Source organism: Panthera uncia, chromosome D2 (genome assembly GCF_023721935.1).
Source record: "Panthera uncia isolate 11264 chromosome D2, Puncia_PCG_1.0, whole genome shotgun sequence".
NCBI classification, from domain to species: domain Eukaryota; kingdom Metazoa; phylum Chordata; class Mammalia; order Carnivora; family Felidae; genus Panthera; species Panthera uncia.
In genome coordinates this window covers 76078332-76092293 of record NC_064818.1, presented here as the reverse complement: position 1 = coordinate 76092293, position 13962 = coordinate 76078332, and the positions used below count along the sequence as shown (strand labels likewise).

Below are 13962 nucleotides of genomic sequence, written 5' to 3'. Positions count from 1 at the left end.
GTATAAACTCAAAAAAAAGCTGCTTTCTTAAGTACCTGTTGCTGTTTGCTCTTCCTCAGAGGTAATGGGTTCCATTGTTATTTCAGCAGCTACAAAGAAAAGAAAACATTGGTTAGTGATAGCTAGCACCTCGCAGACACACAACTAAAGCTGAGAAAAGGGCAAGTTCTCTGGCACTGCAAACAAATTTCTGGTATCTCTTGGTGAAATATAAAAGCCAGTTCTAAAGAGCTTAGTGAATTTCCAGCCTAAAGACAGGATTCTTCTAATCTGGGATCTGATTCTCACTTCACCACGCGTTAGACATGAATATCTGTTTCTTGATCTGTAAAACTGGGAATCAAGTATGATAATGGATAAGAAAGAGCTTAATAAATTAAGGAATGAATAAATTAAACAATTGTCATCATGTCTCCAAGTCAATAAATACTTCATTGTTTTGGGAAACAACTCACTAGCCACAAAGATAAATACCAAAATAGAAAATTTTAAAAATACCTTTTTATAGCAACATCAAAAACCATGAAATTGCTATAGATAAGTCTGATAATGATGGGCAAAATTTGAGCATAGAAACATAAAAAAATGTTGAGTTAATGAAAGACCTAAATAAATGAAGAGATGTCCTGTGTTGATGGATCAGAAAACTCAATATTGTTAAGATGTCAATTTCCCCCAAATTTACATATAGACTCAAATATATATATAGACTCTACATAATCTAAACTAAAAATCCCGGCAGATATTTTTTGTAGAGATTGACAAGTTGATTCAAAAATTTTATATGAAAGGCCAAAAGCCTAGGTTAGCTAAAACAATTTTGAAAAAGAAGAAAAAAGAACAAAGTGATTTCATGACTTAGTCTGAAGCTACAGGAATCCAGACAATGTGACACAGGCATGAGAATAGTAACATAAACCAGTGGAACAAGAGAGGGAGTTTAGAAATAGACTCACGTATTAATGATTATTTTATTTTTGACAAAAGTGCCAGGTATTTCAGTGGCGTTAGGAGAGTCTTTTAGACAAATGGCATTGGTATGATTAGAGATCTATACGGGGAAAAAAATACTTTGAACCATATTAAAAAATCAACAAAAATGGATCATAGAACTAAATGACAAACCTACAACTATGAAACTTATAGAAGAAAACAGGAGAAAATATTTGAGAGCTTTGGGCAAGTGAAGATTTCTTAGAATATAAAAACACATTTGACTGAAGAAAAAAATCTTGGTAAATTGGACTTCATTAAAACTTAAAAATTCTGCTCCTTAAAAAAGACTTAAGAAAATGAAGAGACAAGTTGTAGACTGAGAGAAAACATTTGCAAAACACACATCTGAGAAAATACTTGTACCCAATATTTTATAATATATAATATTTCTATATTTCTTTAATATATAAAGACCTGTCTTACAACATAAGACAAAAAAAGATAAAAGATTTGAACAGATGCTTAACCAAAGAAGAGATGTAAATAAACACATTAAAATGTACTTAGTATCACTAGTCATCAAAGGAAGGCAAATTAAAACCACAAAGAGAGATCATTCTCATTATAGGAGAGGAGACTATAATGATCAAACAAAAAATAGAATCCAAGGGTTGACAAGTATGTTGAGCAACTGTAACTCTCATATGTTGCTAGTGGGAATGCAAAATGGTACAACCACCTTGGAAAATAGTTTGCAATCTATATATGAATGTTTTAAGCAGCTTAATTAATAATAGTCAAAAATTAAAAATAAATTCAATATCCATCAAGTGGCAAATGGATAAACACATTTGTCACATCCATACAGTGGAATACTACTCAGCAATGTAAAAGAATGAATGTCTGATTCTTGGAGATACATGGGTGAATCTCAAAAGTGTTATGCTATGTAAGCAAGCCCAACACAAAATGCTACATATTGTCTGATTAAAATATATAATATTCTGGAAAAGTCAAACTTTTTTAGGGTCAGAAATCATATGCGTAGTTGCCAGGACCTGGGGTTAAGAGAAAGGATTGAATAGAAAGAGGCATGAGGAAACTCTTTAAGGTAGTAGAAATGTTTTATATTTTGATGGTAGTGATGTTTATACAACTGCAAACATTCATCAAAATTCTTTGAACTACATGGTGATCTTTACTGTAGGTTAAATTTCCATAAGTCTGACTTTTATTTTTGAAAAGTAACTGATTGCATGTAAACAATAGACTATAATGTTGGGAGCCTGTAGGCAGGGAAGCCAGTTAGGAGAAGTCTGTGTTCATCCAGGAAGGAAGAGGTGATGAGGATTTGGATTAGGGCAGTGGCTATCAGATAAAGAGGAGGCCATGAGTGCAACCACCTCAGGCTCCTGGCTATAAATGGAAAATGCTTCATCCACAGAGACCTGATTACTTACGTAATAATGAATATCCATAAGCTTGCAATAGTTTACCTATCTTCTTGCTTGGATGTTTAACTTTGCATATACATAACCATTAAAATCACATCAACTAAAAACAACCAGAGAAGTGATTCATTAATACGAAGTTTGGCTTACTAGATCGAGTAGCTTTTGCTGCTAATGGTGATGGCATTGGTGTTGGTAACAAGGATGTGGATAATGATGGCATTGATGATGGTGATGATGGTGATGTTGGTGATGGTGATGATGGCAATGATGACGGCAATGACGAAGGTGATGATGGTGACAGTGGTGATGATGGTGACAGTGGTGATGATGATGGTGCTGGTGACGATGACGATGGTGATGGCGGTAGCAATGGTGATGATGGTGATGACAATGATGATGACAATGACAATGGTGATAACGGCGGTGACGATGGCAGTGACGATGGTGATGATGATAATGACGAAGACGATGGTGAGAATGATAATTGTGATGGAGATGATGATAATTCTGCTTTTATTTATTAGGATAAAAAGGATTCCTTCTTTCTTTTTAAGACAGTGGTTCTCAAAGTGAGGTCCCCAGACCAGCAGAATAAGCATCCTGGACTTTCTGGAAGTGCAAATTCTCACACCACACCCTAGGCCTGCTGAATCAGAAACTCTAGGGGCAGCCCCGCAATCCTTGTTCTAATAACCCCTGCAGGTAATTCTAACACCCAATAAAGTTTAAAAACCACTGCTGTAGGATAAAAAAGAAATGCTTTCAATGGCCCCAGGGTTTTTCCTAATGGCAGAGGTACTCCAAAAGCACATAAGCATAAATTTTCAACTGATGTGGTGTCTTCACCTGTTAGAAAGGATCAGGCCCCACAGACTCCAGAGGGATGATTTTCTGATCTAATTATTCTGGAAAGTGAATGGCAATTTTCTCTCAAATAAGTGGTTTGTGATGACTGATGGGCATGGTCATAGACAACTATCCCAAAATCAGTGACCTTTCCAGTTATCCAATGGCCCCATAAGTATCCTGTCTTGCCCGTGGCTGCCTGGTAATTTCATTCTGATTTAGGAAGATTCCAGCACCTGGCTGATTGGGTATTTAGCTAATTTCTGAATTCCCTCTTTGCTAATATTGCTCTTCACTGTTCAGCTTTCCGCCAAGCTAAATGGTGCCTGGGATCTACCCTCAAGCCAGCCAGAACTAGAACTAAGAATAGGATATAGAAATGGCCAAGTCAGTCTTACCTGGAGGGGAGGGGCTTGTCGTCAGAGAACCTGTTAGTGTAAAGAGAGGAAATCATCACCCTCACTGGAGGGGCCATTGGCTCATTGCTCAGTTTCTGTAATAAGCCATTCTGTTCATGACTCATTTAGAATGCAAAAAGACCCCTCACCTGAACAGATGGCTCCAGCATCCTCCTCATGCCCACAGTTGTGAGTGAACCAGGTATCGTGGGCACACAGGGCCAGGTGGCTCTCCTTACCACTGCAGTGCACATTATCCAGGAGAATCTTTCCAGAGCCTGGGCCAAAGTGGGCACCCAGGGGGGCAGACACTGCCCGGCCACACCCAAGCTGCCGGCACACAACATGAGCCTCCTTTAGACCCCAGCCGTCATCACACACCGACCCCCAGGTGCCGTGGTAGAAGACTTCCACCCTTCCAGAGCATCTTCTGGTGCCATTTACCAGCCTCACCACGGCCCAGTCTTCTGTGGAAACCAAAGCTACGGTAAGTTTTTGAAACTTCCCTATTCAACTCGCCCTATTTGCCGTGCTTACAAATTACGAGGACTCTTGTGGTTATTCCACATGTATAAGAGCATTCTAGGAAAAAAATTACTTAATGATTAGACCACTGTGTGACGTGCTTTTTATGAGTCACTTAACAAAGCAGATTAGATTGTGGAATATGATGCACTGGTGCTTTAGGACTTGACATCAAGAGGGCAGAAATGAAAAATTAAAAGAATGCATCTCTGTCAGTGGGGAAATGCATAATTTAAATGGCTTATTCAAAAAAAACCCTATAACAAAACAGCAGTTAAAAGCAGTGAAGTGTCTATATATGTGTATCAACATGGGTGAATCTCAAAAACATAACTGAGTAAAGAATAAGAGGTACTGGGGTGCCTGGGTGGCTCAGTCGGTTGGGCGTCCGACTTCGGCTCAGGTCATGATCTCGCGGTCCGTGAGTTCGAACCCCACGTCGGGCTCTGTGCTGACAGATTAGAGCCTGGAGCCTGTTTCAGCTTCTGTGTCTCCCTCTCTCTCTGCCCCTCCCCTGTTCATGCTCTGTCTCTCTCTGTCTCAAAAATAAATAAACGTTAAAAAAAAAAAAAAAGAATAAGAGGTCCTGAATGATATATGGGGAATAATGTAATTTGTGTGAAAGAAAAACATGAAATAACATATATAGAGATCACAGAATTCCTGTTTGTAAAAATATGAAAAATGAAGATATATACAAAATTCAAGACAGTGTTTATCTCTGAGGAAGGAGAGAACAGAGACTGGGATTTGGGAATTTGAGGAACTTCAAATTTATTTATGATGCTTTATTTCTTGGTAAGCCTGAAAAACCAATATACCAAAATGTAAGCATCAGTCATGCGTAGGTAAAGGGGACATGGCTATGTGCTTTCTTAATCTCTGTACTTTCTGAACTTTAGAAAGTTTTGCTGGATCATCAGGAGAGTGAGGATGAACAGGTGCCAAAGCAGTGGGGGGCCCAGACAAATCCTGGAGGCAGTGATCTCTCTTCCTGTAACTGTGGTCTTTCCCCAGGCACCTCTGAGGCCTCTACCGTAGCTCCCAGGCTCCCTCCCTGGTTGTGGTGACCCCCTGGGGTCTTCGAGAGCAATGGCGCATCCTGTGGGGAAGACTGCTGACCTGATAGGCTGGGCCAAGGAGCATTGGCTCTGCGGCTGGAAGACAAGGAGTCGACTACAGGTAGAACTGGAACAACATGGAAACAGTGATTAGAACTTAAACTTCTCTTCCTGAGATGGACACAGGACAACATGTCAGAAAACAACTCAGCTGACAGCTTGTGAAGAGCCACTAGCTAAGCCACACCTTTCCAAAACATCTGGACTGGCTCATGAAGAATGACTTTCTGATGAGGTTGAAGTCGAGTTCAGGCTGCTGATAGAAAGCACCTAAATGTGATCCTGATCCCCCAAATATCTTACTTTCTTTAGTTTTACATCAACTCCTGGTTCTGCATAAGGTGCTCCACAGTGGTAAAATAAGTCAGTGATGAATTGGGCAAAAGTTCTAAAAAGGTTTGTATTTATAAGGATGCTGATTATCTTGGATGAGCTCACGGAGGACATCATATAACCTAGCGATATGGCCCATCTGTTTGTACCTTCCAACTGGATAGTAAGGACTGGTGATGGAATTGTTGCCTTATCTGATAGGAGAGTTAGTAACTTCTCATTATCTGCTGAGGCTGAAAAAAATATTTGTTAGAAGGATTTGTCTTCATTACCTTGCTCACCTATGAAATACTAATACTTCTTTCTGAGGAGGGATATTAGTACAAGGAGGGACTACTGGCACTTTCCAGAGTGATGCCTGTGTCCTTGAGCAGAGGGATTTGCCTCCAGTCAGCACCTGCACTGTCGAGCAGGGTTGTTCTTGGCCAAGACTGAAGTTACCCCAAGAGGGGTTAAATGGCCTATTCACACATGCAACACTTTTATATTCATTTATTGACTCGATAAACTTTATTGAGTGATTACTGTGTGCCAAGCACGGCGATAGCTTCTAGAGGTACAGTGATAAGCAAGACGGACAAAAAACAAACAAACAAAAACACCCTATCCTCATGGAGCATAAAATCAGGTGTTGAAGCTGACATTGGCATCACATTGTCCCTAGATCCCTTGGTAGTGAATCTTCCCCGGCCCTGAGCTTCAGTTCATCATCCTTCCTGTGGGCTCGAATGCGGAAGCAGCAAATACAAAGTATCACACCCATTTTTGGTGGTTGTAACCATAGCTGGCTGGCTTACCTGATGATGTGGTTGGGTGATTAATGTCTTCTGGGACAGTGGAAGTTGAGTGTGCTGTCGGGAAACAACAATACAAGGAAAATGACTCCTGATGTTGGATACGAAAGAGAAGGACTTTTTTCATCTGCTTCATATTTCCAGGAGGAGAATTCAACTAGCTCTATATAACTCGTTCAACACAGGGAATTTTAAAGGGAAGAGCAACCTTGAAAATATTATGCCAGACACAACAGACCACTTATGGCATGACTCCATTTGTGTGAAATATCCAGAACAGACAAATCTGTAGAGATAGAAAGCAAGTTGGGGGTTGCTGGATGCTGGGGGAGGAATTTTGAAAAATGGCCAGGACTATCAGCAAAGAGCAGAAAAGCTGTACCCTCTTCACCCAGCCTAGCAGTCACGGAGCACAACCCCTCTTCCTTGAACACTGCTTGGTGCCCGGGAAGCACCTGAGTTCCACAGGACACACGCCAAGGGACTGAAGCCTACACTCACGTGGCATGGCTGTGAGCCACACTCTCCACCAAGCGCTCTACACAAACTCATTGATTTACTCCTTACAACTCCTTGAAGTGCGTAGCTATTATCCCCATTTCAAATAAGGAAACTGAAGCACAAAGAGGTAGAGAAAACTGGTGAGGGTCGCCCAGCTGGGAGGTAGGAGAGAGTGGCCCCAAACCCAGTGGTCCAGCACTTGGCTCTGAGCATTGTACCGGCAAGTAAATGGAATATGCCACTCAGGTTTCAAAAGAATCCTTAGCTACTTAGACACCAGATCTGAGAACTTAATGCATCTGCCCTCTCTTTCATTAATATTTGGAAGTAGATACAGATATGCAAACTAGGGCCAGCCAGACGGGGCTCGTTTATCTAAGCATTTACTTATTTATTCATTTAACAAACAGTGAACGCCCTTCAGACAGCCGTCATCAGTCTCAAGACTGTGTGTGTGTGTGTGTGTGTGTGTGTGTGTGTGTGTGTGCTGTGTGCAGGGGTGGGGGTGAGGACAATGTCACAGATGAGAAAACTATGGATTCTGCTCCGCGAAGCTGATCATGTCTTTGGAGCAAGTACATACATACAACTCTCAGGAAGGAATAGGAGCTCCGAGCGAGGACAGATACAGAGCTGAGAATCTAGTAGAAGGAGCCACTGCTGCCACTTGGGATGGGAAGGACTGGACAAGGCGTGGAGGGGGCTGATGCTGGTGTCCTCGGGCCACCGATAGGCAACGGACAGCTGGTTTGTGGAAGATGGGAAGGGTAAGAAACTAAGTGCAGCCCTGGCTCAGAGATTAGCTCAGTCTTTTGTTCTCAGCTTCTCTCTCCGCAAACGGATCCTCATGGTTTCTGAATAGACAACATGCCCAGTCAGTCTTTCTAGTAGTTTAAGGATTTTAATGTGGTTTAGAGAGTTAAGGTAGTTCAGAGATTAAGCTCTAGGATTCTGAAGTCAGATTGTTCGCGTTAATCATTCCATCAACCTTGCAGACGATATTTAACCTATTTGAGTATGAGGTTCCTCCATTCAGAGAATGGGGATTATAGAAGTTCCCTCCCCAGCAGTTGGGAAGATTAGATAAGAAAATCCACGTCAGGCCATCATGGGGGCGGACATGGCGTGAGGCAATGCTGTCCAAGAGAAATGAAGTGCAAAGCCACGTACATAATTTGCACTTTTCTGGTAGCCACATTTCAAAAAGTAAGAAGAAAGAGGTGAGATTAACTTCAGTCATATATCTTATTTAACCCAATATATCCAAAATATTAGCATTTCAACATGTAATCAATATAAAGATGTCAATGAAAGCAGTTTTACGTTCTTTTATCACACCATGCCTTTGAAAGAACCAGTGTGTGTTTGACAGGCACGGCAGCTGTCTGTTCTGCCGAGCGGCACTTCAAGGATTCAGCAGCTATGTGGACAGTGCAGGTATGAAGGCTTATTCAAGGTTATCATCAGCATTGTCAGAATATGGATTATTTGATGGTATGAATGAAATGTCCGTAGTTACAGGTGAGTCAGCATCGAGCAGCACAGTGATGAAATAAAATGGCCCATAACTGTGACCACCATTCCCCACAACTAAGAAGAGGTGTCCCTTATTTATGTGATTCACTGATACAAAGAATGAGGTCTTTGCTCTAGTTTATTTCTTCAATTCAAGAGGTATGAGGTGATGCTTTTAGTAATATCGCTCTCTCTCTCTCTCTCTCACACCCTTACCTTTTTTCCTCTTCCTCTTTACATTTGTGAAATAAGGGAAATGAGGAGCCTTGTGTTACGAGGTTTTCTAATTGTAGTTATAGATGATAAACATAGAGCAAATCTGGACAGCATGAAATCCTGACTCTCTAGGGTCCTCTGGTCTCTTTCTTCTCAAATCGTTCTGTCTCAAAGAGAACATCAGCGATGTCTAGTGGTGGTGGCAGAACTGCTGACTATCACGACAGGAGCTGCCGTAAATCTGGTAATGGTGGTGGCAGGTGGGGGAGGGAGTCCTACCTGGTGATGTTGAACGTGCCGCAGTCACGGGAGACAGCTGAGTTGAGACGGTAATGGGTAGAACTGTAATAAAGAAACATCCATGCCCACAATGACTCGAGAAAGAAGTGGCCAGCCAGGGACTCCCTGTGGTCTCAAAAGTGGTCAGTTTTGCTTCAACTCTGAAGTGATCAGTGTGTAAGTGATAGAGAGACTGAATCACCCCTCAGTTGCTGACCCTCAGCCCCGTGGAAGCTCAGCTCAATCATCTGTGTCCCCTCTCTCCCAGACTTGGTGTCCAGGCACAGATATTTGGTGTTTGTGACAAGAATGATGTGTATTGGGTTTTAATATTCTTCCTAATTGCTGGCTGGAGGTCTGGACCATCAGGACCCCCTGGTTCTTGCATTCACTTGCTCTGTTTATTTCCTTCCTCAGCCTGTTCCAGCACTGACATGGCTCTGTGGCACAGGTATTGCCCTAGCATGGGAACTCTCCATGGATCCACACAATTCCACATTCTCTCCTGCCTCCAGACCTGCCTCTGCACCATATGTAACCCTGACAATTACTTACAATATCCCTTAGGAACACCGACAGAAGAAAGGACAGTGGGCAAGAACATCGCCTCTCTCTTCATATTGACTCAGGTAGAGGCTACCCCTCTTCCTTCTATCACACCTTTTCCTCTGTTTGCTTTCTGGGTCACCAGATTTCAGTGCACGTCCTGAGACATGTGTCCATTTCTGTGCCACTGAGAGTAGCAACTACAGAATTGTATTTAAGTGTGGGAGGCAGGATACCAGCCCCCCAAAGTTGTCCACATCCTAATCCTTGGAATCTGTGACCATGTCCTGTCATGCGGCAAGGGGAATTAAGGCTGCAGATGGAATTAAGGTTGCTAATCAGCGATCTTAAGATAAGGGACATTATCAGGGCGCCTGGGTGGCTCTGTCAGTTAAGTGTCAGCCTCTTGATTTTGGCTCAGGTTCGTGGGATTGAGCCCTGAATTGGGCTCTGTGATGACAGTGCAGAGCCTGCTTGGAATTCTCTCTCTCTCCCTCTCTCTCTCTCCCCCTCCCACACTTGTTCTCTCTCTCTCTCTCTCTCTCTCTCTCCCAAAATAAATAAATAGACATTAAAAAAAAGATAAAGGACATTATCCTGGGTTATACAGGTGGGCTCCATGTGATCACAAGCATTCTTAAAAGTGGAAATAAAGGCAAAAGAAGACAAGCAAGGAGAAATTTGAGGTCACTACAGTGTCGTCTTTGAAGATACAGGAGTGGGGCCATGAGCCAAAGAATGCAGATGGCTCTAGAAGCTGGAAAAAGCAAGGAAATGTACCTTCCTCTAGAGCCTCCAGAATGAACATAATTCTGTGAGATATTAACTCAGTGAGATATATGTTTTGGAATTCTGATGCTAGAATTGCAAGATAATAAATAAATTTGTGTTGTTTAAGCCACTAATTTGTGTCAATTTGTTACAGCCACTATTCAGAACTCATACAGTAAGCAAATATTACATGTGACAAATGATATTTCTTCCAAAGAAAATTTGAAACATATCATTTATAAAACTTAAGAGTTTGGATATTCTCAGAGGAGCTGGCCAAAATGAAACTTAAAGACAATTAAAAATCCTCTGTGTTTAAAATTGTCTCTAGTATTTATTCAAAACAATGGCATTGTTACTTGACTTTTTTTAGAAGCTAGTGAATCTATTGGGGTCAAAACCCTAATACTCTCACAAGTAAGGGCAGGTTATAATGAGTCACTCAGCAAAATCACTCAACAGTAACCCTTTCATTTATTTCTTTTCTGGATTTGGATGGGTAATCAGAAATATTCCAGGGGAAAATAGCCCCAAAATATTCTCTTACCAAAAAAAAAAAAAAATGTTCTCTTACCTGATAATGTGGTTGCTGAATTTCCATCACCTATTGGTACAAATAAATTGAAATGTTTTTTTATTCAATTAAATTGAATAACCTTTATTTTACTTACCAATTTTCAACAAATCTTTAATGTGACAGGTCCAAAATATAAAATGCAAAAATAGAGTGAATTCCTGGTGAAATGCAGTCCCTTGGACATGATAGAATCTCAGAAGTATTTGCTGATGTGGTTGTTTTGAAGAGACTCGACAGGTAATAGCTTTAACATGTGATGCTAGCTTTTCAGAATGTCCACACATGTAGAGCAAGCCAGTTACCCCTGGAACTTGGGGCCACCTGCCTGTCTAGGGAAGTGGCTCCCGACTGGGACAAAATCAGAATGACCATGGCGTATCCACACATCTGACCTACTTTCTCAGCTCATGCTTCCCACAGGACCTAGTAGTTCATATACAACCTCCCAGACCCTCGGTAAACATTTCTATTAATCTGAGTATATTATACCCTACTACATGTTTCCAATGACTGACAGTAAAATATATATATATCTGCATAGCAAAACTGGAAAAATAAGAATGCAAGTTTAATGACAATATGGGTGAAAGAGAAATAAGTCGAAAAACAACCTACTAACTAATTTAACCAATAACCAACCAACAAAACTCTTAGCTAGTTATTAGAACTGATTATTCAGTTAAGCTCTGAACTTCCTGGAGTTAGAAGAGAGATGGAAATCATGGTGCACAATGGAATTGTATTTAATAAATAAGTGTAGGAGGCAGAATTGCCTGATAAGTGGTATCTTCCAAAGGGAGTTATTGCCTTTGTTTGAGGACCACTGAGCATGTTAGTGACTAACACTTTGTCTTCAACAACAACTCTATAGCAGAGGCAGAGTGCTAGCGTGTGTCTTTTGTTTTTCCCTCAATAGATATTTGTTGAGAACCTATTATGCACAAGGACCTGTCCTTGGTTCTGACATAAACTTGCTGAAAGTTCCTGCTTTCACAGGACTTACATTCTGGAAAGTGGGATGGGAGGGACATATGACAAGCAGGTGAACAAAAGAAAACTATAAAGAGAATCTCAGATGGTGTAAGTACTGCAAAGAGACAAACAAGAGGTTGATAAAATAGAACATGACTGAGAGGGAGTCTATTTTGGATTGTGTAGTGAGAGGAATCCTCTCTGAAGCAGTGATATTTTAGCTGAGACCTGATTACAAGGAGCCAGGTAGGAAAACTCTGAGAGAAGAGCTTTCCAGACAGAGGGAAAAGTCAGTGCAAAGGCCCTAGCAGGAGCACTCCCTTGTCAGTTTCAAGGGATGGGACAAAGGCGAGTGGGGAGCACAGTGCTAGATGAGGTGTTTTCTCAGTGGTCAGAAACCCAGACAAGGATTAGATAATTTGCAGTCTTACTGAAAAAGACCTGGACAGTATTCCAAATATAATGGTAAAACTTTGGAGGGTTTTGAGTTAAGAGCAATGGTCTGATTTATGCTTTATCAGCCAGTTCTAGATTCTGTGCCAGGAACAGGTTACATGTGTGATGGAAGGGAAAGAGCCAATGCAGAAGACCCCTTAGAAATTTGTTGCAATAGTGAGGGTGAGATGCTGAAGGTTTGGAGACAGAGTAACAGCGGAGTTGGGAGATGCTAATGGGTTTAGCATACATTTTGGGAAGTGGAGCAGAATTTTCTGAGTGTTGGTTGTGATCATTGAGGGAAAGGGAGCAACAGAGATGGCTTTTGGTTCAAGAAACTAACGGAATGGGAAGAAGAAGTCTGTTTTTTAACACCAACCCTCCATAAAAGCCAAGCAAGGTATCAGAGTCTAACAGATCTACGACCCTTGCTAACTTCATGGCCTTGGGCAAGTTGATTAACTTTTCTATGCTTCAATTTCCTCATCAGTAAAATGGGAATTACAATAGTACACACTTCTTAAGATTGTTGTGCAAATTAAATGGGTCGTGCATGCAAAGTGCTTGGAATTTATTTGTCAAAGCAGGGGTCAAATCTAGCCCAGTGCCTGTTCTTGTAAATAGTTTTGTTTTTTTTTTGAAACACAGGTATGCCCAGCAGTTTACAAATTGTTATGGCTGTTGCTTTCATGCTGCAGCAACAGAGCTGAAATGCAGCAGCGACCATCTTTTCCACAAAGCCCAGAAGATTTACTATCGGACCTTTTACAGAAAAGGTTTGCTGACCCGTGAATTAGAGAATCAAATAACTAATAACTATGCAGGCAAAGGTCTTAGAAAAATGCCTGGAATATCCTTAACACTCAATAAAATTTGGCTTTTGTTATCATTTTGCATACATGACCTCCTTTTAACCCAAATGGAGCTTTACAAATTAAGTGTTTTTATCCCCTTTAAATAAGAGAGTCAGTGGCTTGCCCAAGATCTCAGGAACTTAAACCTTCTGTTGCCAAACCCATTGTCCTTCCCTCATCCCAAAGCACACCTGGGCTGGTACTCAGGCCTATCTCGAACATGTTGCCACTGGGCTTACTAATTTCAGATCTCATCAGCTTCCTAGTACACCAATCCATGGATAGTTTATGTATACAATATGTAATATGTTGCCCCCTCCAAATCTGGTTCAGCAATCCCAACAAAACACCTTTTGGTTTAAAACCAAAATTGCATTAAAAATTTGCATTAAGTAAGGACAAATACTACAAAGTCAACATGAAAATACTTCCTACCTTGTGGCATTGGCAGTGATTCCTGTGCCTTCTCTGCAGGGAGAAAGGGTGGACAATTCAAGTGACTGTTAGGATGTAAAAGTATTCATTCCCTTCTCCAGCCACAAGAGCCACCCAGTGGGAAAGAACATACGTTGAATAGTTGTGTAAGCTCTACAAATAATTTACCAAGGTATTTCCTTAACGTGGTGCATTTAACAGCAGTTCCACTGGATGAAAAGATCAATACCAGAGAATAACTTAAAACCCACACAACTGAAATGAAAATAAAGCTAACTCTTGTGGAAGGAAGAAAGTGGCCCAGCCACATTTGCAACTTAATGGTGCGATCATCTTAATGGCCCAGGAATGTGGAAATGGCAAATAATTGTCAGAATATGGCTATCTGAGCACCCCCCCCCCATTGATTCCCTTTATTCCTTCATGATCTACATCCTACCTGCCCAGGTAGCAC

General features: G+C 41.2%; 1 protein-coding gene across 1 annotated transcript in view; it reads right to left on the bottom strand.

Moving 5' to 3' along the window:
- The window catches only part of LOC125933170 (deleted in malignant brain tumors 1 protein-like), a 183441-nt gene that overhangs the window by 83480 nt on the left and 85999 nt on the right, over nt 1–13962 (bottom strand). Inside the window, 3 exon segments of the mRNA XM_049646026.1 lie at nt 2538–2928; nt 3635–3664; nt 3784–4101. Of these exon segments, the coding sequence (XP_049501983.1) occupies nt 2538–2928; nt 3635–3664; nt 3784–4101 (739 nt within the window).